The sequence below is a fragment of the Cajanus cajan genome, chromosome 10 (assembly GCF_000230855.2).
Source record: "Cajanus cajan strain Asha chromosome 10, NIPB_CcT2T_4, whole genome shotgun sequence".
NCBI classification, from domain to species: domain Eukaryota; kingdom Viridiplantae; phylum Streptophyta; class Magnoliopsida; order Fabales; family Fabaceae; genus Cajanus; species Cajanus cajan.
The window spans coordinates 9,789,083-9,815,162 of record NC_138526.1 but is presented as its reverse complement, the minus strand read 5'-3'; the positions used below and the strand labels follow the sequence as shown (position 1 = coordinate 9,815,162).

At 34.4% G+C, this 26,080-nt stretch overlaps 2 protein-coding genes across 2 annotated transcripts; both read right to left on the bottom strand.

Moving 5' to 3' along the window:
• Window positions 1-487: 487 nt before the first annotated feature.
• On the bottom strand, window positions 488-26,080 carry LOC145952748 (protein ACCELERATED CELL DEATH 6-like). Its single transcript, XM_083065703.1, has 2 exons — window positions 25,339-26,080; window positions 488-2,191 (listed from the first exon to the last, which is right to left on the bottom strand). Exon 2 carries the CDS (start codon window positions 2,141-2,143, stop codon window positions 1,319-1,321), a length of 825 nt encoding a protein of 274 aa, XP_082921829.1. The 5' UTR covers window positions 2,144-2,191; window positions 25,339-26,080; the 3' UTR covers window positions 488-1,318.
• LOC114917014 (uncharacterized) lies at window positions 7,274-8,775 on the bottom strand. Its single transcript, XM_029274848.2, has one exon. It carries the CDS (start codon window positions 8,474-8,476, stop codon window positions 7,274-7,276), a length of 1,203 nt encoding a protein of 400 aa, XP_029130681.2. The 5' UTR covers window positions 8,477-8,775.

The following is a 26,080-nucleotide window of genomic DNA, read 5'->3' as shown; positions in this document are numbered from 1 at the left end:
TCTAGTTGAAGAAAAAATGGTTAAAAACACTCTCATTATAGAATGTATTGGTTTAGACTACGATGATCATACATTGTATGGAAGCAGGGCAAGGATAGACTAGGAGATAGCTGCTAGAAGCTACAGGAGGTGCTTGGAGATGGAATTTTTTTTGTAGGCTACCTTATAGTAGCATATTTTTTTGTATATAACTGGTTGTTGTTGGTTGCTTGATTAGCAACTTATGTTGTAAATATTTTATTATACTATTTTAATATATATATTCCAGTAGTGTGTAGTGTTGTTTCGTAGTGTGATGATCATGGCGGGTCGTTACAAAATGTACATGATAGATATTTATTTAATAAAAGTAATAATAAATAAATAATTTTAATATATATTATTATATTATAATTTATAAAAAAAAATATTTTTTATCAAATAAATTATATTTAAGATTTATGATAAATAATTTATATCACAGTGTGAATTTATTTTTAACTATTTATAATTTTTTTAAGAAAATATTGAAATTTAATTTAGAAATAGCACAATGAAAATTTGAAAAGAGACTAAAAAAATGGAAAGAAAAATCCATAAAAGTGTTTTGTTGAAGAAAAAATGGTTAAAAAACTCTAATTATAGAATTGTTTCCATAAACCCTCTCTTCAAAAGGAATTAGTGTAATTTATAGAGAGAGTATTTTCTTTCGTTTTCTTAGAGTTGCTCCCTCTTTGTAAATATTCAACTTCTTAATATGGTATTAAGCTCTTTTTTTTTCGAGGAATGGCTTAAGTTTGGCTCTCACACTAAACCGACTACTTTCTACTCTAGCTCCTATATATCGTATATGATGATATAAGAGTTATTTTAGAGCATGATATTTATACATTGACAAAAATAAATCAACAATAAAATTTGGGGTTAGAATCAATTGGCATCATAGAAAAATGTCTCCTACTAAAGTGAGGTGCACAAGATATTCTATATCACTAAGATCGAGAAAGTTTATAAAATATTCTCATTTTCTGTACCCATAGAAAAAATACAAGATATAATTGTTGCACCATGTATGTGTGTCTACGTTGGATTACTTAATATTTAAAGAAAATCAAGAATCTAATAATCAAATCATACGTGTAAGAAAATAGTTGAATAATTATTTACTTATTGTTAATAGATTAGAATGGATTTTACGGCTAATTATAAGTATTGTTGTTATCTTGATTTAATTAACATGAATATGTTGTTCATTCAAATATTTGATGCCCCGACCAAAATGACTGAAATTAAGGAAATTAACGTAGTGCAGCAAGAAACAATACGAGGAAATTTGAAGTTATCTAGCAACGATATATATGTGATTACGTGTACCTTCATACGAGTATGGAAGAAGTGGTTTAGCTGTTGGAATGGCGCGCGGAATCATTTCATCCAACTCTTGGTGGTTCTGAATCAACTCATCCAATGCATAGTGTTGGAATCTCAATTTCTCCAATGCACTGCAAACAAATTCCTTGTAGCCTCTCTCAATTGCCAAGTACAGAACTGATTTTCCATCATTATTGTTTGTGTACAACGCAACTCGCTCAACCAATTCCTTGAAGCCAACCTCAATCGATGTTTCTTCAGAATGCAGCATACTCATCACATCTTTGCGATCTTTCAATAGGGCCTCGTGAAAGAACGTGTTTCCTTGCTTGTTCCTCGCTAGGATTACTTCAACGGCCTTTTTGGGATTTTCAGAATAGAGAAATGGTAAATTCGAGAGACATGCAACGAACAAGTTACTTAGAGTAGAGACGTGCCCATATCTTGCAGCAACATGTAGTGGTGTATCACCGTTCTTATTTTCAGCATGCAAAAGGTGTGAGAGAAATGGATTTTTAGTTATTTTCTTCACCCAGTCGTCATTTCCCCACTGAGCTGCAACATGCAACACAGTGTTTCCCATAGGGCTCTTCTGTAATACACACTCATCCGGTATTGGTTTATGATCTTTTATTAAATCGCTTGTTTTCTTTGACAAACACAGATCACGTGCTTGAATATCATCGGTGGGTTCCGAGTTTTGTGTTTCACTTTCATCAATCACGTTTCTTGAAGTTGAATGCTCCTCTGCTCCAGGGTAATTCATTTCAATATCATAAATATTCGTCGACATTTAAGCTGGCCTTTCTCTTCTACTTCCAGGTACGTATACTTCCTTTTTCTGTGTCCAAAAATACAAAACTAGGTAAATCCATCAATTTTACTGCATTTATTTGAAGGCAGACTCTGTTGTGCTTCTGTATTTTTTATGTTCAAATTACACATGTTCAAACACACTACATGAGACAGGTAAGTGACTGATTATGTTTTCAAATTTTGTACGTTAATTTAATTATCTTTCTAATGTAAAGAGACACAAGATTTTCACCCAACCTTATCATATATAAATTTAGCATGATATAAAACATTTCCTTCTGCAAGAGGCCAACTGACACTGAAGATTTAGTACACAATGAACTCAAGAAAAGACAAACTAGTGACATATATACGATTTTAGTTGGATTTATTTTGGAATGACTTGAACATTGGTGTTCTTTATGAGTCTAGCACTAGAGGATTCTTGTTCAATATATTTTCTATGGTTGCTTTTGTTTTCCTAATGTACTTCCATTTATATTTTCTGTCATTTTTTTTATATACTGCTATTTGACAGCGATCCTTGTCTTGTTGCTTGAAGCTTGAAATTATTAATTTCTGCACAAATTGTCTGATATTTTAACATTTTATTTAACCAATCAATTATTATTTATTCACATATTGTATTACACAGCAGATGATTTCCATTCAAGTTTTTTTTTTTTTTCCTTATTCACCATACCTGAATATATTTGAAGTTGTATAGACAAATGCTAAGAACACACTTTAAGGCACTTTTTTGAGCACATATATTTTTTATAATTGATCAAAATTTATTAAAAATTACAAATTTTATTGAGTCTCACATTTTATTAAATATCTCTCAAAATTTATAATTTTTAAAAAATTTTAACTTAAATGTGTTAAAAAGAATATATTTTATTAACATTTTTTCATATAATTTGTTTGTCGGCGTAAGATGTGAATGGGACCTAAATTTTCTTAAAGTTAACAAGTAAATTCTTACCAATTTACCATTCTAGATATAAAGAAAAATGTTAAATCAGCATCAAACATTTTTTTTTAGGGAAATAAGATTATGTCATTTCATTCAAAATAATTGGAGCAATACATGAGGGAATAAATTCAAAGATGTGAGAGCTAGCATAACATCGTGACGCCCTAGCTAAACAGTGAGCGACCCGATTGGCTTGCCTCGGAATGAACTTTAGTGATAAGTTCGGATGATTGTGTAGCAATCCTCTACACTTATTAAGAAGAGACCCATATTCTGAGTGATGTGATTGAGTCCCAGATAGAGCATCAAGGACAGATTTACAATCCGACTCAATGGTAACGTGGGTGAGGCTCAAAGTTACTATCCATTGGATGGCTGTAAGTAGAGCTGTAGCTTCAGCCTCATGAACAAGTGGCAGGCCATGAGCCCAACCAGTTTTGGCTGTGAGAAACTGTCCATGGTCATTTCGAATGCACATGCTATACCCAAAGTAAGATGAGTCCTGGAAGAGAGCAGCGTCGATATTGCACGTAAACGTCCCTGCATGGGGCTTTTTCCATTGTAGATCGTGTACGGGAGGGGTCCTTTGTGTCGACGATCTTGCTTGTGCCGCTTGCCAATCTCGAAAATATTGCTTTGCTTGTGAGGTGGCTACTCCTGAAGGTGGGGCGCCCTGATCCCAAACCTTAGCATTCCGACGCCTCCAGATACAGCTAAGCGTGACCACGACTTCAACAATATGGCTTTGAGATATGCTGCCAAGTAAGGAAAAGATGACCTCGACAATTCCTTCACCTACATCTATTAAGGATTTAATATGTTGCCATATGCCAGTTGCTTGCCATACGGTTTGTGCTTCTTGACAACCAAAGAAAATGTGCCAGTTATTTTCTTGTGCAGCTTCACAGTGGGGACAAAGGGAGGTACAAGGGACTCCCTTTTGTTGAAGGCGTTGGCGTGAAGGAAGACAGTCTCTAAGAAGTCTCCAAAGAAAGATTTTCATGTTATGTGGAATAGGTAAAGCCCATAACTTTTTCCAATCACCAGGGAGCCTTGAGATAGAGTTGCATAACAGGGACTCCATAATAAGATAATAAGCAGATTTAACAGAGTACGAGCCTTTCCTGTTGAGATTCCACGTGAGTGTATCTGCTTCATCAAGTTGGAGGAGTGGGATATCTTTGATTGCATCAACGTCACGTTGGTTGAAAATCCTGTTGATAAGATCAAACTTCCAAGTGCCATTTTCAAAGTCAATTAGGTCAGCTATCCTGATCTCCTCATACCCTGCTGAAGGCAATGATGTCACATAGGGCTTACCTTGTTGACGCAGCCAGGGATCAATCCATGGGTTGATACGAAGACCATTACCAATACACCACCGCATGCCCCCCATTACCACTACCTGTGAAGCGTGGATGCTACGCCATGTGAAACTCGGGTTGTGGCCAAGATTGGCCCCCAGAAAATCCCCTCGCGGGAAGTATTTAGCTTTGAAAACACGAGTAACTATAGCATCTTGGTTGGTCAAAAATTTCCAACCTTGCTTCCCTAGCATGGCTAAGTTGAAGCCATAGAGGTTGCGAAAGCCCATGCCTCCGTGTTCTTTCCTCATGGATAATTTTTCCCAGCTAAGCCAATGGATGCCTTTCCCAGAGTGTCTGTTTGAACCCCACCAGAAAGAGTTTAACATGCGTTGAATCTCATCGCCTAGTGATGAAGGAATGAGGAAGACACTCATATAATAGGATGGAATGGATTGACCTACTGATTTTAGGAGTGTTTCTCGTCCTGCTTTAGATAAGTGCTTACCAGACCAATGCTGGATTTTTTGCCATATGCGGTCCTTGATGTTGTTAAACAGTGCCTTTTTCTTCCTACCAATCATTGAAGGCAGTCCCAAGTACTTGCCGGTGCCTATGCATTCCGAAACACCTAAGATAGTAGCGATTGATGCTTTAGCAGCAGGTGTTGTGTTACTGCTGTAAAAGATTTCTGACTTTTGCATGTTGATGGCTTGACCAGAAGCTTTCTCGTATTGGTTGAGGATGTTCTTAAGTGTGGTACATTCTCTATTAGTAGCCCTACAAAAGAGAAAACAATCATCTGCAAATAAGAGGTGAGTGAGTTGTGGGGCACCTCTACAAATTTTGATACCATGAATGTCTCCTCTTGCTTCAGCTTGTTGTAGTAATGAAGAGAGACCTTCAGCACATATGATGAATAGATAAGGTGATAGTGGATCGCCTTGGCGCAGTCCCCTTCCTGGAGTAATAGGTCCCACCTCCTCTCCATTCATAAGGACTTGGAATTTGACCGATTCCATGCATAGTTTCAGCCAACTAACCCATTTAGGATGAAAACCAAGCTTCAGTAGCAGGCTGTGTAGGTAGGACTAGTCTACACGATCAAACGCCTTGTTAATATCAATCTTGAGAGCAACTTCCCCTGTTCTGCCATTTTTCTTGCATTTCATGTGGTGAATGAGTTCTATGGCTACCAAAACATTGTCAAGTATTGAGCGGTTCTCCACAAAGGCTGATTGTTCTGGAGAGATGCATTGGTTGAGTAATGGCTTCATGCGGTTAGCTAGAACCTTAAATAGGATTTTGTAGATCACATTGCATAGGGATATGGGGCGAAGATCTTTCATGGAGGTTGGATTTGCTGTTTTAGGAATAAGCACCACATTCGTGTTGTTCAGTTGAGGAGGAAACTCTCCTTGTTCAAGCCAATGAGTGCCGGCAGCAAAGACTTCTGGGCCAAGGAGGTCCCAAAACCGCTTATAAAAACCTGGATTAAGGCCATCTGGTCCTGGTGATTTGTCAGAGTGCATGGAGAAAAGGGCTGTCTTGAATTCACTGATGCAGAAGGGCTGGAGGAGAGAGTCGTTGTCTGCTGCTGTGATTTTGGGGGAGATATGATCAATGACTTGGGCAATATCACTTTGTTGGGCTTCAAATAGGTCATTAAAGTAATTTTGAGCAACCTGACAGAGGTCCTGTTGGGCTATAGCTATCGTGCCATCAGGTTTGGTGAGGCGTTGGATCAAGTTCTTCTTCTTTCTTTCACTAGCCATGGCGTGGAAAAATTTGGTATTTTTGTCTCCATCTTTAAGCCAATACACCTTGGCTCTTTGTTTCCAGAAAGCTTCTTCCTTTGCGAGCAGTGTTGATAAGCGCTCTTGAGCCTTCGAAAATGCTGACACAGAATTGGCATCATGCTGTTCACGTAACTCCAGGAGTTGGCGTCGACAAGCGTCAATAGGAGCACGAAATCTCAAGCGAAGTTGGCGACCCCATTCATCCATGTCTTTGGAACAAAATTTTAGTCTGTCAAGAATGTCTGGGAAGTGCCCGCGGTGCCAACTTGCTTCAACCAGTGGGGTTAGATCAGGTTCATCTAGCCATGCGTTCTCAAACCTAAAAGACCGACGAGTACGTAACGTGATTTGCATGGATAGTTTTAAGAGAATAGGAGAATGATCTGACCTGGCAGCCACTGCGTTTATAAGTCTACTGTGTGGGAATTGATCAAGCCAGCTTTGAGTGGCCATAGCTCTATCCAACCGTTCCTCCACTTGTGTTGGTGAACCACGACTCTTGATCCACGTAAAATTGTAGCCTTCAAGAGGTATATCCACTAGTTCAGAGTCCATCACAGCTTCACGAAACCCCCGAAGTAACCATGTTGGGTGCTCTATCAAACCCCTTTTATCTTGGTTAGATAAGAGGTCATTAAAGTCTCCAATGACACACCATGGGAGTGAATTGTCTTGCGCAAGGTAACGCAATAGGTCCCAAGAATCCTTCCTACGGTTTCTTTCTGGATGACCATAGAAACCTGTGAGTCGCCATGTTGGCTTCTTAGGATGAGTGACAGAAACGTTGATGAAGTGGGGAGAGTAATTAATTAAGTGACAAGAATATGGTTGCTTCCAGAGAAGCGCGAGGCCACCACTGCGTCCGGAGCTATCTACAGCAAAAGAAGAGTCAAAGTTGAGAGCCACACGTATGTCTTCTAGACGTCGTGCATATACTTTCGTTTCACAAAGGAAGATCACGTCCGGGTGGCATGTCCGAACAAGATCTTTAAGGGTAGGAACTGCACACGGGTTGCCTAAGCCCCGGCAGTTCCAACTTATGAAACTCATGAGCCCTGGCAGGCCTGGTTTCCAGGGCCTGCCCATAAAAAATGATCAGCATCTTCGGTGTCCATGATGGATGTAGTAGTGTGTTCATCTGTGGTTGTAGCGTCGTCATGGTAGCGACGTTTTCTATCGAGTATAGTAAGGTCATCGTTAGCCGCAACAGAATTTTGGTTTGCATGGGTTAAATTGATGGGCTCCTTGGCGATATCAGCAGTCGTGTTTTGTTGCACATGGGAATTACTGGTAGCATTGGAGGTGTGGGCCCTGGCAGTCATAATAGCTGGATTCTTAAAAATTTCTGTCATTAAATCATTTCTTTTTTTGTTGTCATGATTATCGGGATAGATATGATTACCGCTTTGGGCGTTGAAAGTAACAGATTGGCCAATCCCATAATATCGGCTATATCCCAGATTTTGTGGAGAATTAAAACCAGAATCCTCATCACGTAACCAACGCGATCTAGGAGTGGCTGTGCGAGGGTCAGCCCGGAGCTCCGGTCCCCAGCCCCGTTGTCCATCGTCTTCAGATGCGTTGAACAGGAATTCACAACTATCCTCCATATGGCCCAATAGACCACATACAAAACAAAAGGGGCCTAATTTCTCATATTTGAATAAGACCACCGTAGCCTCGCCTCCCGGTTTTTTTATACGTTTTGATTTCTTTAAAGGCTTTCTGACATCAATGAGAACTCGTACACGCATATATGACCTCCAAAACGTAGTTGTGTTTCGTGAGTCAAACTCCAAAAATTCACCGATGTGATTAGCTATGTTTTGACCCACAGAGGAGGAGTTGAATCCGGGTGGAAGTTGATGAATTTGCACCCAAAAAGGTACAGTGTAAAGCGGTATTTGATTTGGAACTTCTCCGTCTTTGATGATGCCCAGTATGAGTAGATGACGATCAAACGACCAAGGGCCTCCCTTTAATATGCGTTGCAAGCCCAGTGGGTGGTAAAATTGGAAGAGAAAGAGACCAGAGTCTATTTCACGTATAGAAACCCCTTTACGTGGGTGCCAAACTTCTGCCATGCGTTCCTTCATCATCTGAGTATGTATCTGGCGTTCGGTGAGGAACCTTCCTATCAAGCATAAAGTCAGATTTGTCTCAGGTCCAATGATGGTGTACATGTCTTCGGTTATGATGAGGTCTTCGTCATCCTCGATCACCATGGCATTGAGGTTGAGTGGTTCCATAGTTGAAGAGCAACGTAACAACGAGTTCGTGATGCGGACGGCGTGCGTCAACTAACGTCTCATAGAGAGAGAGAGCGTCTCATAGAGAGAGAGAGCGTCATATTATTAAAAACTATTTTTATATATATTATAAATATAATATATGTTGTTATATTGTTAAAAAAAATATAAATATATATATATATATTATAATGATATACAATATATATTATTAATTTAATTTTATTTAAAATTAATATTAAAATTATGTAAAATTATATGTTAAATAAATTTATACGAACATATTAAATAAATTAATATATAATATTTTTATAATTTAATTAGTGTTCATCAATTTGAATGATCTAATAATTTTGAATAATACAACCTAAACCAATTAAATTAATTCGAATTTTACTTGATTGGATTGAAAATGATCCCAACTAAAAAAGTCCAATCTTTATTGATTCCGATCGATAACGGATGTGCACTTTGTAAATCTATTAATCCAATAACCAAACCAAACATATCCATCAAAATTCTGACATTTAGTTTCACTTAATACTATTTGTAGCTAAGTTGACATTCAGGCCAAGAAAAGAATGCAAGAAGATATTTTTAGATAATAATTGTAAATTAGATAATTTAATTTATATTGGACTACTTTGAATAGGTTATCTTAATTTCAAATATTGAATTACTTTAATTTTAAATATTTAACTACTTTAATTTTATATTTTGAACACCGTAATTTTTATGATTCATTTGCTTTATTTTGGATAATTTGATTTTTCTTGAACAATTTGGTTTAGGTTGACTAATTTGATTTATGATGAAGAATTTGGTTTATATATAAGTTAGATTTTTTGGTTTTTGTCAGATACTTAGAGTCACGGAAACTTACACTAATATTTGTTTATGAATGTTTGTTTCTGTTGTTTGTAAATATTTATTTCAATTTCTTACATTACTCTTTTATTTACATTTGAATATGTTATTTATACTTTTTTAATATATAACAAAATTATATTTATATTTTGACACGAAATAATGCATTTTATATGTTTAAAAAATAAAAATCTTCATTTTTTTCTAGAAAATCTAATTATCCGAATTGAACTAGCTAATGGTTGATTGGATTAGTTTGCTGGAAAAAAAATTGATCAATATAATTAAAATCAAATTAATCAAAATTAATTACTTCAGACATTATTTTACTTTAAATTCAAACTAAACCGGTAAATGAGCTATATTTATTAGCTAAATTTGTGTAAAGTCACAAAATGTCTTAATCAAAAAGGAGACACTTAGTATGAAATCAGATATAATTTTTGCCGCACGTTGACACAATGTTGTATGTTTCACATTCACTCATTTTGAAGCCAACGCAAACATAATGTTTTCACATTTTTTTTAAAACATAGCATTTTTTTATAGTTTTTTTTAACTCTAATTTTTATATTTGATTTATTTAAAAAAAAATTGATCCATATTAAAGTTGGGAATTGTATGCTTTTTATAGATTATAAATAAAATAAAATTCAAAAAATATATATTACTTATATATTTTTCAACCATGTTGATATGGAGGATTTATCTATTTTGTTGATGACAAATATTCCTTATAGGGTTTGTCACCTTTAATGGGATCTATCATTTCAATCACAGTTTTCTCATTTACGAAACTCGAATTTATTTAAAGCGATCAAGTTTAATATAATTTGGTCCACCAAATTATTTGTATAGTTATATTAAAAAAAAATCCAGATCCAGTAATAAACGTTAAAGTAAAAAAATTAATTATTAATCTTAATCCATATACTTGTTCCTACTCCCACTACGTCTTCTTCATAAAACCCATATGGAGGAAGGGTGAAACGCATTGCAACGGGAAGGCTCCTTTCCATGCTCCAAGCAGAGGAGAAGGTTAGGTCATCATTAAGCAAACATAATGAGAATTTAGGCCTCTTAGGTAGATGGTTCTCTACTGCTATTGATATTCAGTCCTATAAGGATTTTTTAGCTAGAAATTTATTAATCCATGACACCTGAGTCTAGAGTGACTAGCTAGTGAGTGACTTGAATATTTCTCATCACTTTTGGAGTGGAGAATCAAGGGCTGAAGACTCTTGTGGAACTGAGTGGAAAGTTTTATCATAATTTAATCATGGTATATTCAACACTTGAATAAAGATAGAACATAATCAAGCTACCTATATGGTAAAGGGGGTAAAAATGTTCATTGTCCATATTGTTTGTGGGGAGTTTGCTGGTTTGGCGCCTCATTTTGTTCGAACAATTGCTACAAATCTCCTTGGTTTTTCTAAGATAGGGACTGACCAAGGTGCCTTGAGGATAGAAGGATGATTGAAAGATTTTCATGGTAGGATATTTCACTATGGTAGATAGGTTTTTGAGATCACACGAGTGTTTGCACCTAAAGGTGGTAACTTTAATACTCAGTTGAAGGAAGACGACTTGAGGTTTTATTATGCCTTGAAAAGAGGGACTTGGGTTGATTAGAAATATGTTGTAATAGAGGACTTGTTAAGTGTTAAGAAAAAGGTTGATGCTAATTTTCCATACCCTGTACTAGTTTAAATGGATGATTTTGCGGTTAACGTTGATGTTGAAGCCTATGACTACACCAAGCCAAATTGTGAGCTCGGGGAGGATATCCTTCATAAGTTGAATATTGTGAGAAATGTTGATGGAGCTTGGGTACCGCAAGATGAGGTTGGTGCTAAAGAAGCTGAAAGTGAAGAACAACCAATGAATGAAAATCCTTCACCATCTTTTGAGGATGCAATGATGGAGAAAATGATCGACACTTCTCAATCTTCATTATGAACATAGACTAGAGGTCAACTTCAACTTCGTTGAAGTGAAGAAGAGCTTGAATTTTATTGAGACAAGGCTAGCCATCACAAGGCTAGATGTGGACATAGCTACTGCTTCACAAACCAATTTTGTTGTTAGCGATGATGATGAAAAAGAAGAATGTAAAGATGAGAGGGAGATCTAGATCACCATTAGTCTAGTTTTTCTTAGTAATTTAGCATTTCTCTTTTTTTATTTTATTAAGTTTTTTTTTAAAAAAAAAAATCTATGTTGCTTATGTATTTTCCACTTTTATTAATGAATTTTGAGTTTACTTCTCTGATTTTGCCTATGAGTTTGCCTTTGGTGTTGTGTTTTTACCTTAATATGACAAAAATGGGGAATGATATACTAAGAGTAAAATTGAAACTAATGCTTGGTTTCAGGGGGAATTTTTTAATCTAAAATTTAATCTTAATATGTATGTTTCTATGTTTACTATACCAAGAAACTTTGTTTTGTTTGGAGATTACTAACCATTTTAAGGAGTAATTTAAAACAAATTGTTTAAGCAAGAAGATTCAAATTTAACATTAAATTCAAACAAAGAAAAAGTGTTTAACGTGATCAAAACAATAAAGGGGGAGAACGTTGGCCCTAATGAATGAAAAGAGATGAAGAGAAGATCACAAATTAGTTTTAACTTATAATCATGTATCTTTTTTCTTTTCATGTTTCAAATTGTTTAGAGGTTTTTTTTCCATAGGGCTTAGATATAGCTTATATATGGGTGTTCGGAGTAAGTTTATCTACCATGATTAAAACTTAAAAATAAGTAAACTGATAAATTAAATGTTTTGACAACTTAAAATAAAGTAAGTGTGAAGTGAGGTTAATGAAAATTAAAATAGAGGTTTGCTTAATGAACATGTGTTGATTATGACTCAAAATCTAATGTATCTTTTGTATGTTCTGTATGATCTCATCTATACAATCTTATATAGTAGTGTGTCTCCATTTCATCTGATCGATTAAGAATATACATAGTCTATCCTCATTAATCTAATGGGTTTAGTCTATCTTGTCTTATAAGATTTAGTCTTAGTGTCTTCGATCCGTGTGTGTGTGTAGATATATATATATATATATATATATATATATATATATATATATATATATATATATGTTGTGTGCGTGTGTGTGTATGCATGTGTTTGTGTGTTTGGGAATCATTTCTAAGGTATGAGAGCGAAGTGCAAAGTGTGAACACTAAAAAGTGAGAACGTATGTGCAAGAGTTATGAAGGACATACATAAAGAGGAAAGGACAACCTACTGAGGAGATTAAGGGGTTTTTTTTACAAAAGCAATAAGTTTTTTTGTTATAAAAACTTGATCTTGTTTTCAGGTAATGGAATCTGCTATCTTTTGTGGATGTAAGCCAAATTGGTTAAACCATGTAAATATGTTGTTTTCTCTTCTATCAATTTTTTTCATTTTGTTGTTGCATTTTTTCTACATTTACATTTTACATTCTTGTTGGGTATTCCCATTTTCTACGATATTGGTTTATCCTCGCAAAGGGTTTATTCTTGTTTATTCTTGTTTTCTTTCTTTCCTGTTTCAGAGCCAATAAGTGGTGCCATCAACAGGAAGAGAGAAAGAAAAGAAAAGATTGAATCATGGGAACAACCAAGTATGATATCAAAATGTTTTTAGGGAATAATGATTGTGGGTTATGGAAGATAAAAATGGAAGTTGTCTTGGTGTAGTACGAAGTTGTAGAAGCTTTGAAGGGTGAGGCAAAAATGTTTGAATCTTTATCACAAAAAGAGAAGAGTGAGATGATTCATAAAATAAGAAGTGTTAAAATTTCGAGGAAGGTTGCAAGAGAAAAGACATGTTTCCATGTGGATCAAACTAGAATCTTTATATATGCATGACAAAGTCTTTGTGTTAAGAGCTAGTTATCAGGACTAATATCCTACCATTTATTCTCTCATTATTATGATGTAATTTCCTGTTTTACATTGTAATATTTTTCTTTAAATCATATTGATTGCCTCACACAAAAATTGTGGTGAGATTTATCACATCTTACATGGTATCAGGTTACGGTTCCAAACCCTAGCCTCCAAACCCTTGTGCCGTCATCTGCCACCACGGTCGCACATTCTCCCCCAACCGTGCGATCGTCCAATTCTGTTTGCGGTCCTCTCTCATGGCTGATGATACCACTCCTCTATCTCTACCGTTTGCTACCTTGGTTCACATGATCACCATTCGGCTTAACTCTGAGAATTTTCTTCTCTGGCGTAAACAGGTTACTTCTCTTCTTCAAAATCAGAATTTGTTTCACATTGTTGATGGTTCTGTTGAACCACCATCGCCAATCCTTGATTCTATTCCAAATCCTCGATTCGCTCAATGGCAAGCTCAAGATCGAAATGTCACCAATCTCCTACTTTCTTCCTTGACCGAGGAGGCCCTCTCTAAGACACTCGGTGCTGACATTGCTCGGGATATTTGGAATGCTTTGCATACTGCCTATGCTTCACGCAGCAAGGCTCGTGAACTGCGCCTCCGTGACGAGCTTCAAATCATGCGTCGTGGTTCCATCTCTGTGACAGAATATGGAAAGAAATTTCGCACTATTTATGATCAGTTAGCTGCTATTGGTGCTCCTATTGCTAATGATGACAAAGTACACTGGTTCCTTCGTGGTCTTGGTCCCTCCTATGCAAATTTTTCCATGGGTCAGCTTGATCAGGTACCTTTGCCTCGATTTACTGATATTCTTTGTAAGGTCGAAAGCCATGCTATTTTTCAGGCATCTCTTGAGGAACCAACGCCCTCTCAGCCAGCTGCCTTCTATGCGAAAATCAACCTCGCTCATCTGGCAATCATTCGTCTCGCAGTGGTAACCGTGGACATTCCCATGATGGTTCTAATGGTGGTAACCGTGGCAATTCTAATGGTGGTTCTCGTCAACGTCGTAACAACTCTGGTCGTCGCAACTCTTATGTCCCTCGATGTCAAATTTGTCGTGAACAGGGTCATTATGCTAACAAATGTCCTGTTCGCTGGGACCGGGCTTCTGAGTCTGCTAATTTGGCTCAGGCATTTGCTGCCAGTTGCTCGGTGGACACCTCAAACCAGTCAGATTGGTATATGGACACCGGTGCCACATCTCACATGACACCTTCTTTATCTCAGTTGACTCATTCCCAAAATTATAATGGTACTGATCGTGTTTTTGTGGGTAATGGGACCTCTTTAAATATTACTCATGTTGGTTCTCGTTCTTTATCACATACTGTTCCTTTGTCAGATGTTTTGGTTGTGCCTAATCTAACTAAAAATCTTGTATCTGTTAGCAAACTGACTCGTGATAATCATGCTAAAGCTATTTTTGTGGATGACTCCTTTGTTATTCAGAATCGAAAGACAGGCAGAGTTCTAGCAAGGGGACGATGTGATCAAGGACTCTATGTGATGGATCAAGGACCACAAGCGTTGCTTACTACTAGTTCTTCACTGCCTCGTGCCTCTTTTGAACTTTGGCACTCTCGTTTGGGACATGTTAATTTTGATGTTATTAATAAGTTAAATCAGCAAGGTTATTTAAATGTTTCATCTATTTTGCCTAAGCCAATCTGTTGCACTACTTGTCAGATGGCTAAGAGTAAACGTTTGGTTTTTTATGACAATAATAAAAGGGCTTCTGCCGTTCTTGATCTTATTCATTGTGATTTATGGGGACCCTCTCCAGTTGCTTCTGTTGCTGGATATTCTTACTTTGTTATTTTTGTGGATGATTTCTCTCGCTTTACCTGGTTTTATCCATTACGACATAAATCAGATTTTTATGATGTGCTTGTTCGGTTCAAAGTCTTTGTGGAAAACCAATTTTCTCGATTTATTAAAGTTTTCCAAAGTGACAATGGCACCGAGTTCACAAATAACAAAGTACAGGATTTATTTGCTTCTTCTGGTGTGCTTCATCGGTTCTCATGCCCCCATACTCAAGCACAGAATGGTCGGGTTGAACGGAAACATAGACATGTTCTTGAGATTGGTCTTGCAATGTTGTATCAGTCACATGTTCCTACTCGTTATTGGGTTTATGCTTTTAGTTCTACGGTATATATTATTAATCGTGTTCCCTCTCAGGTGCTATCCGGCCAGATTCCATTCACACTTCTATTTCAAGTTGCGCCTACATATGCTAATTTTCATCCTTTTGGTTGTCGTGTGTTTCCATGCTTGCGCCCATACATGAAAAATAAATTTAGTCCTCGGAGTTCTCCTTGCATATTTTTGGGTTATAGTAGTCATCACAAAGGATTCAAATGCTTAGATCTGACCACTTCCAGGATTTATGTGTCTCGCCATGCTCAATTTGATGAAACTTGCTTCCCTTTTACAGGTTCTCCTTCTTCTAGCATTGATCTTATGGTTTCTTCATTTTATGAACCAATCACAGGCTTCAAGTCTTCTTCGATGTCTGCTTCCTCTAGTCTTCCGACGAGACCACCACCAGTTACTACCTTGTCTTGTCCATCATGTGTTTCCTTGGATGCTGCTCTGGCTCCCCATCCTGCTCCACCTATTGCACCTGCTTCATCGGAACCTGTCTCTCCTCCACGAACTCCATCCCCAGCATCGACCTCTCCTATAGTGTTGCCTGCTTCTTCTGATGCTTCTATTCAACCAGCCCCGGTTGCTGTTCGTATGCAGACTAGATCACAGAATGGCATTTTTCGGCCTAATCCGCGTTATGCCCTCGCTCATCACCAGCCTACTGCTCTTCTCACTGCTTTGCATGTTGCTGCTGATCCCAAGGGTTTTAAATCCGCCATGAAGCATCCTCAATGGTTGGCAGTAATGGAGGATGAGCTCTCTGCTCTTCGTAACAATCATACTTGGACCTTAGTCCCTTGTCCATCTGCTCCTAATATTGTTGGTAGTAAATGGGTTTTTCATACCAAACACAAAAGTGACGGCACTATTGAGCGCTTAAAAGCGCGCTTGGTGGCTCAAGGTTTCACGCAAATTCCAGGTTTTGATTACTCACTCACTTTCAGTCCGGTTGTCAAGGCTACTACTATTCGTCTTATTTTATCACTTGCCGTGCTTAATGGCTGGCCACTTCATCAGTTGGATGTAAAAAATGCTTTTCTTCATGGCCACCTCACTGAAACTGTCTATATGGAACAACCTCCTGGCTTTGTTGATCCTCGTTTTCCGACTCATGTCTGCCAGTTGAACAAGGCTCTCTATGGGCTCAAACAGGCGCCCCGTGCTTAGTTTCAACGTTTGAGCTCTTTTCTGATGCACTCTGGTTTTATTTGCAGCAGGGCTGATCCATCCTTGTTCTTCTTCTATCGCGGGCGCATCACTCTCTACCTCTTGGTTTATGTGGATGATATTATTCTTACTGGAAGTGATCCCCCCTTTCTCACTCAATTTATTGCTCGTCTTAATGCTGAGTTTGCAATTAAATATCTAGGAAAGCTTGGCTACTTCCTTGGTCTTGAGATCACTTATACTACCGATGGTTTGTTCTTGGGACAAGCCAAATATGCTCATGATCTGCTTTCCCGAGCTATGATGCTTGAGGCCAAACCTGTCTCGACCCCATTGGCTGCCGGTTTTCATCTTGTCAGTGATGGAGTGGCTTACTCTGATCCAACTCAGTACCGCTCTTTGGTTGGGGCCTTACAATACTTAACCATTACTCGCCCTGATTTATCATATGCCGACAACACGGTAAGCCAATTTCTCCAGGCTCCTACTATTGATCATTTTCAAGCTGTCAAACGTATTCTCCGTTATGTTTGTGGTACACAACATTTTGGACTTACGTTTCGCAGCTCACCTTCTCCCGCGGTTCTTGGTTATAGTGGTGCTGATTGGGCTCACTGCATGGACACTCGTCGGTCTACCTATGGCTATGCTATCTTTCTTGGTGACAATCTTTTGTCTTGGAGTGCCAAGAAATAACCTACTGTTGCTCGCTCTAGTTGTGAATCTGAGTACCGGGCCATGGCCAACACAGCTTCTGAACTTGTTTGGTTGCTCAATCTCCTTCGTGAACTTCGTGTTGGGTTGTCTGCGACTCCTCTCCTTCTCAGTGATAATCAAAGTGCATTGTTTATGGCTCAGAATCCTATTGCTCATAAGCATGCTAAGCATATTGATTTGGATTGTCACTTCATCCGTGAGTTAGTTGCCTCTGGTCGCTTGATTGTTCGCCATGTTCCTACTTCTCTACAACTTGCTAATATTTTTACAAAGGCGTTGTCTCGCCCGTTGTTTGAATTGTTTCGATCCAAGCTTCGTGTTGGTCTCAATCCAATGCTTAGCTTGACGGGGGGTGTTAAGAGCTAGTTATCAGGACTAATATCCTACCATTTATTCTCTCATTATTATGATGTAATTTCCTGTTTTACATTGTAATATTTTTCTTTAAATCATATTGATTGCCTCACACAAAAATTGTGGTGAGATTTATCACATCTTACACTTTGACTAATCGATTATGTTTGAAACAATAATTTTATTCTTTCAAGATGATAGAAGCAAGATCAATTCAAGAACAACTTGGAGATTTTAACAAGATTCTTAATGACTTGGAAACATTAAAGTGAAGTTTGAAGACAAGGATAATTTTTTGCTCATACACAACTCTTTACCAAAATCCTTTGAGCATTTCAAGGATGTTATTTTTTATGGAAACAATCAATCCATTACCTTGGATGAGGTTCAAACCTCAATTCTGATGGAGCCCCACGAGCCAACGGCCTAGTTACTAGGGCTATGGTCAAGAGGTTGGAGGAGGAATGGGCCAATTCTCAAGAAAGCATATAGGGCTCTTCAGTTGGGCTGCACATTAAAAGCCCATGTAGATTAGGGTTAGATTAAGGTTTAGCCAAGAGGGCTTGTAAATATGTTTATACCTTGTATTTTGGGCTATGTAGTGTAAGATTTCTCTTAGTCCATGTATTTCCAAACTTTAGATGCATAGACTAAGGTAATTACATGTGCATTTATATTTTTATGTGATTTGGCCTTACATTTAGGGTGAACTTGGACCAATGTGCGTCACTCACATGGTGTGACCAAAATTCACTCTTAAATGAGAACTAAATCACATTCAAATGTAACTAGCACATGGAGTTCCAAATTCTTAGGGAAGTTGGCACCAAATTTGAATTTTCAAATTCAAATTTGGCGCCTAAGGTTTAAATTAACCATACCATGGTTTAATTTAAACCTTAGGTTAGCTTAGCTTCCTTAGCACTCCATCTTAGCATATAAATCTAACCTAGCTGTATAATTTGAATCAGATTGGTATATTGAATGAGAATTTCATCTTCACCAAGGAGAATAGCTTTTCCACCTCGCCTTGAGCTTTCCTCTTTGTAGTTCTAGGCACAAGCTTTTTCTACTTGAGAAGCTTGGTTCAACTTGTCCTTCATTGCATTCCTTCTTGGCCGAATTCAATTCCTTGAAGAATCATCGAGCAAGAACTAGAAGAAGTGTTTTGGATCATCAATGGAGTTTAAGCTCATCAAGGCTCCATCAAATTCGGACTAAGGAGCTTCAAAAGATACAAGAGTTGAAGACAAAGGATAATGGTGAAGGCTTGAACATCTCTAAGGAAAAAAGTGATAAAAAAAAACCAAAGGGAAAGAAGTTTATATCAAAATAGAAGAGAAACACCAAGTTTAAGCCCATATGTTATAACATTGGTCATTATAAGAAAACTTGTCCTAAGAAAGAAGGCAAGGAATCCAAAAGCTCTATGGATTCTTTGGATGTCGTTGTTGTTTCAAATGGTTATGAGGGTGTAGGGGTGTTGGTGGCATCAACATTAGAAACACAAATGAATTGGGTTATGGATTTTGGATGTACTTACCATATCTGTCCTATGATTCTTTGTGACCTTGGAACTCAAAGAAAATAGAGTGGTGCTTCTTAGCAACAACAAAGCTTACAAGGTGCTAGTATCAATATTATCCATTTGAGAATGTTTGATAATTGTGAGATTATATAACAAGATGTGAGGTGTGTCCCTAAGCTTAAGAGAAACCTTATGTCAATAAGCATGTTTGATGGTTTGGGTTATTATACTAAAATTGAACATGGTATGATGAAGATCTCTAATGGTGCCTTAATAGTTGCTAAGGGAACTAAAAGAAATGGCTTGTACCCTCTTAATGGTTATATTGTTATTACTTATGCATTTGTAGCAAGTCAAACTATGTATGATTAAACAAAATTATGGCATTTAAGACTTGGGCATATTAGCAAGAAAGGTTTAGTGGAACTATAGGAAAAGAAAATTGGTTGAATGGTGATATTTGGATAAACTAGATTTTTGTGAGCATCACATATTAAGAAAAGTTTACAAGGTTAAGTTTGAGAGTGATATGCATGTTTCTAGACCCTTTGATTATGTTCACTCGAATCTTGGGGGTACTTCAAGGGCAAAGACTTACACAATGGATTCCTATTTTCTAACCATAATATGATTGATGATTTTCCTAGAAAAGTGTGGATTCATATATTGAAAAATAAATCTGAAACATTTAAAAAATTTAAACAATGGTACACTTTTGAAGAAAATCAAATAGGAACTAATTATAATAGTCTGGAGTTATTTCATAACAGTTTAATGAGTTTTGTAGAAAACAGGGAATTAAAAGGTATAAGATTGTAGTTCATAATCCTCAACACAATGGCCTAGCTAAGAGGATCAATATGACCATTTTAGAATGACGTGTGAGGTGTATGTTATTGGGTATAGGTTTGCCTAAACATTTACAGAGTGAAGCTACAAATACTACAATGTATTTGATATACATATGTTCATCTTCAACTTTCAACTTCAAGACATCTATGGAAGTGTAGAGTGGTAAGTCAATCGACTATTCAAATCTAAAGGTTTTTGGTGATCCAACTTTTCCTCAATTCAATAAAGACAAACTTGAAGCTCGAGTTGTGAAGTGTATCTTCATTGGTTATCCAGAGGGTGTGAAAGGTTACAAGTTGTGGAAGTTAGATCTTGGAGAGTCAAGATGTTTTATAAGCAATGATGTCACATTTGATGAAACCAAAATAGGGATGATGTGTAAAAGCTAGAAGAAAGCAACTCAGAAATAGTTAAGGAGTTTGAGGTGGAGTTTCCTACTGGTGATTCTAGAAATAGTTTTATACCAACAGATGATGTACCAGTAGTCCATGTATCATTTGTTGGTTTAGAATATCAGCTAACAAGAGATAGGACTAGGAGGAATATTGTACCTTCTAAGAGATTTGGGTATGTTGACCTTATCTGTTGTTCTCTTACTATGACTACAAAGATACAAGACTAAAAACTAATGAGTTTTGAAGAGGCTATTCAAAGTATGGAAATACATAATTGGTTGCAAAGTGTAAATGAAGAAATAAAGTCATTGGATAAAAAATAGACTTGGAAGCTTGAAGATTTGCCTAAGAATAAGAAGGTAGTTGGATGCAAGTGGATCTTCAAGAAAAGAGAAGGTATTATGAGTGTTGAGAATGCAAGATACAAGGCAAGACTTTTGGCAAAGAGGTTTACCCAAGTGGAAGGGATTGATTATAATGAAATATTTTCACCTATGGTAAAACACTATTCTATAAAGATTGTGATGGAAATTGTGAATTAATATGATTTGGAGTTGAAACAATTAGATATCAAAACATCATTTCTTCATGGGGACCTTGAGGTGACTATCCACATGTAGCAACCAAAGGGGGTTGCAGATGATAAGTCTAAGGTCCGCCTATTGAGAAAATTACTTTATGGCTTAGAACAGAGTCTACATTTGTGGTACAAGAAGTTTAATGATTTTTTGTTAAATGAGTCTTTTGAGGAATAGCTATGATAGCTATATTTACATATTAAAAAATGGAGAAATATTTTTTCTTTTCTTGTTTTTATATGTGGATAATATTCTAGTAGCAATCTCTAGCAATGATGAGATTGGTATACTCTAAGAAAAGTTAAATTCTAAGTTTTAGATGAAAAATCTTGATGCTGATAAGATGATACTTGGGATGGATATTGTGAGAAACGTCAAAGGGAGTGTTATTTTTATCCTAACACATGTACAAGCAAAAGGTATGGAAGAGGTTTAGGATGCACCAATATAAATAAGTTAGCACTCTTTTAGGTGATCACACAAAGCTCTATATCTCACTAGCTCCTGAAGAGGAAAAGAGGAAAATGTGTTATGTTGCATGTGCAAGTGGAGTAAGGAGTATCATGTATGGTATGGTTTGTAGCATGCATGATTTGGCTTATGTTATTAGCATTATGAGTCATTTTATGGTAAATTCGGTTCAAGCTCATTAGGAGGCTTTGAAATGGGTGCTAAGGTATTTGAATGGTTCTCTAAAATTTGGTTCAAGGTATAAAAGACACTTTGAGATAAAGAAGATATTGTTGTAGGGTATGTTTATGCAAACTATGCAGCAAATGTGGATACTCATAAATCTTTATATGGGTATATATGTGTTTGTAACACCCCTCGAATTTGACATCTCAATGAATTTACTCCACATTTATTTGATACAAAAAATGTTACATATAGTGACATACAAAAAGTGTCATTATAGGTACAATATATGTAGGTATATGTCTATTTGACATATAGTTACACACAATTTTAGTGTTGATTTTGAATGAGATTTAACAACATATATATTTTGTGTGTCACTATAGCCTATACTCATACTTTTTAATAATATATCAACATATATTGTAGTTATTGTGTAGGTAAAAGTAAATTTTAGTGATATGTATGGTGTAACTATAAGGTGTGCGTCACTATATGGCAATTTTCTTGTAATGTATTTTATAAGAATGAAAGATCGAGTAACGAAATTATAAGAAATAAAAGTATTTTATTATTTTTATAAACATTTTATAATGTAAATAAGAAAATTATGTTTATATATATTTAATGTATATATATTTGATTTTATATTTGTTAAATTTTATATGTAAATATGAAATTTTATATACGGATTTATATTACAAAATACTATATTTACTATTTTTTAATATGTAAATTATTGTAAATTTATATAATAAATTAATATATTTACTTTATTTGATATCATTTTTAAATATGTAAAGTACACACTTTTTGTCACATTTGTTTCTCTCCAAAAACTTCTTGTTAAAACATATAAATAAATATTTTATGCTAAAATAAATAAATAAATAATAAGATAAAAAAAAATGTATTTAATATTTTTAATATAATTAAATATTAATGAATGGTACTTTCATTACTAATTATGAATTATACAAATTTACTAATTATTAAAACTACTTAATTTAAAATTTATTAAAAATAAAATTATTATAATTGGCTAAGTAACGATAAAACGTGATGTAAGATTCATGTGTAAAAAATTGGATAGATAATTCGTAAATATTTTTCCTTCTTTAATATTTTTTAATGTAATTTATTACTAATGATTACTCAATTTAAAATTCAAATAAAAATATTAATTATAAAATTTATTCATTAATATCTTAAAAATTAATGTAAAATGTTTTTATTAATTTTAATTTTTGATATAAAATTTAATTAACATTAATACTTTTAATAAAAAAATATTAATTGCAGCTTTAAATTAAATGTGAAATTCTTTTCATAAAAATATATTAATACAAAAGATAGTAATTATTACATTAAAATTTAACATTAATATATTAAAAATTTATGTATAATATTTATATTAATTCTTAATGTTTCACGTAAAAAAATATTAATTATTGTACTGAAAATTCACTTTAATGTATTAAAAATTCACGTAAAATATTTATGTTAATTATTTTCAGGCATCATATTTAAATTATTTCTTAATATATTTCACATAAAATTTTCAAATAAAACTTTATCAATATTAATGTAAATATTTTTTAAAAAAAATTCACGTAAACAATGAATATATATTTCCCATAAATAAGGTAATATTAAAAAATATTTATATAAAAAATAATAAAATTATTAATAATTGAATATATATATATATATATATATATATATATATATAATCCCCATAAAAGATTGATAAAAAAATTCTCCATAAAAAATTATAACGTAATATTAATAGTTAATAAATAAATATTTATATAAAGTGTTAAAATTATTAATTAAAACTAATAATAATAGTTTTGAATATAAATACTATTGTAATATGAAAAAAATGTGCACTCAAAATGTGCTTTACTGATACCTTATTGGCCGTTTCTATGATTTTTTTTATCTCTCATAAATTAAGACTTTATTGTATCAAAATATAAATTTTGGAGATGTTTACTTAGACTTCATTTTTCATGTTATATTGTAGTTGTAAATGTTGTAGTAGGATGATCAACATTGGGGTATGACCATGTTAACACTTCCTAAATAATTTTCTATTTAAAAATGAAAGTTGATTGGATTTTCTCTAGTCAATTTTTTTTTTTTTTTATCTTCTTCAACTTGGAAGGTAGATGAAGACACAGGTCAATATTTTTTTTTTCTTCTTCATCCTCCAAATTTTTTTATGTTTTTGTGAATATGTATGTTATTAATTTCATTAAAAAAATATTACATATAGTGACATACAAAAAGTGTCACTACATATGATATATATATATATATAAGTAGAAATTTGTTTAATATATAGTTATACACAATTTTAATGTTAATTTTAAATGAGATTCAATAACATATAATTTTATTATAGTTACATATATATACCTATATTTTTTTAATAATATACCAACATTTATTATATTTTTAATGTAGGTAAAAATATATTTTAATAAAAAGTATTATATCACTATAGAATTTATGTTACTGTATGAAAATTTTTTTGTAGTGTTTTATGGATGTTTTGCAATATGAGTTTCCATGTTATAAAATTCAATTAATAAACAAGAGGTAAAGAAATTCTTTTTTAGCACGTAAATCTTTCTTAGAAAAGGTTGAAAGTTTCGAATTTGAGGTGGACTATGTTTGAAGCACATTAAATGACTTTTGAGAGGTTTTTTTTTTTTTAATCAATTGTCACAATTCTATCTACCTCTAGAAAAATAAAAAGTTATGTTACAGAAGTTACTTCCGGGGATTAAGAAAAGGAAGTTATTTACTTGCAAACTAAAATTGAAATGGATGATTAAGAAAAGATCTTTGGGTTTATTAAAAGATTAAATGTTTGAATCGAGATACTATTTTTTTTATCCTTTTGCCAAAAGTAAAATAAATAGCCTAATTATTCAATTATGATAAAATGAGTTATTATATCAGAGTTAAAAACATGTACTATAATTCTTTGATTTTAATTCCAATTAAAATGCATCTTTATGCTAAATAACTTTAATCAGAACAATCTATCTCGAAGAAAGTCCAATCGACAAACAACATAATTTTACTTATATTTTATTATTTACTTATTTACTTGTATAACAGTATGACAATAAAAAAATTATATTATTACAATACTTTGATATTCTTTTACAATTTGTCCTTAACAACATGTTATTGAAAAGAAATTGTGATTGAGTTTACATGGAAATGATCAGCAACATTTGGAGATAACAAACGAATTACTAGCGGAATAAGAGAGGAAAAGGACCAACGAAAGCTTTTCCCAAAGCAAAATGGAAAAAAAAAGTTTCAGTTTATTGTCCAACAAATTGAATGGGACAAGCTCAATTCAAATTAATGTGATGAGTATAAATCCTTTGAACTTAAAAAGTTTATAAAAAAAAAAAAAATGTCTATGAGGAATAGTAGATCCCGTTGCATGGAGTTTTTGCGTTTATGCTACATCATTTTGTTTATCAAGTTGGGTTCCCATTCATTAAGAAAAATTAGACTTGGCTATGTTTTTAATTTTTAAAATTTGAAACAATTTATGTGATGATGTTAGTTTTTCATTTTGAGTTTCATAATTTTAAAATTTGCGTTTATACACGACAGGTAAAGTCAAGTAGTAAATAAAAAGGGAAAAGAGTCCAAAGAGTACCTCGAAAGCTTTGAAGCTTCTCTCCACTTCAAAAGTTTCAGTCGGAATTCTAATGTAACCTACACATCAAATTTTCAGCTTATATAAAACCAAAATAATTAAATAAACATAATACAAATGTATGCCTTCATCCATCCCTAAAATAAAAATGTAGTAAGAAAATGTTACTAAATATGAATTATGCATAGTAGCAGTAATTAAGGAACACACTTTTCAAATCACTTGTAAATTGATATAACAGCTTTCAGTTGATATATACCCCAGTTTAGAAAGCTTTTGAATTAATAGAAGAGAGAATGAGGTTCTTGTGGTTGCTCAATAGAAGCTGAGAGAGAAAATCAATTCTGCATGATTGAAATTCTCTTGTTTCCTTAGTTTGAGAGAGATCTAAGGCTGTGTTTAGTTACAGATTCACACAAAGAGAGGTTTTGTTAAAAGAAGAAGGTGGTGTCAGATGGCATCTCAGTCTAGAATATAAGGGAGACATGAGAGTGTACAGTGGAAAAAGGAAGAAAATATCTTGTACGTAAACCTATTGGTAGGAGCATACTACTCCAAAATTTTATTACTAAACTTACTTTAGTGGTTATAAAATCTTTACTTTTTTTTTTGGTTTGTTTTAAAGATAGTAAGCCCCAAGATTTAACATCGCTGCAGAGACACAAAAATAAGATATCTATTTAGATTTTTTAAGACATAATTTTAATTTTGTTATTTTGCATTAAATTAATATTATCCGATA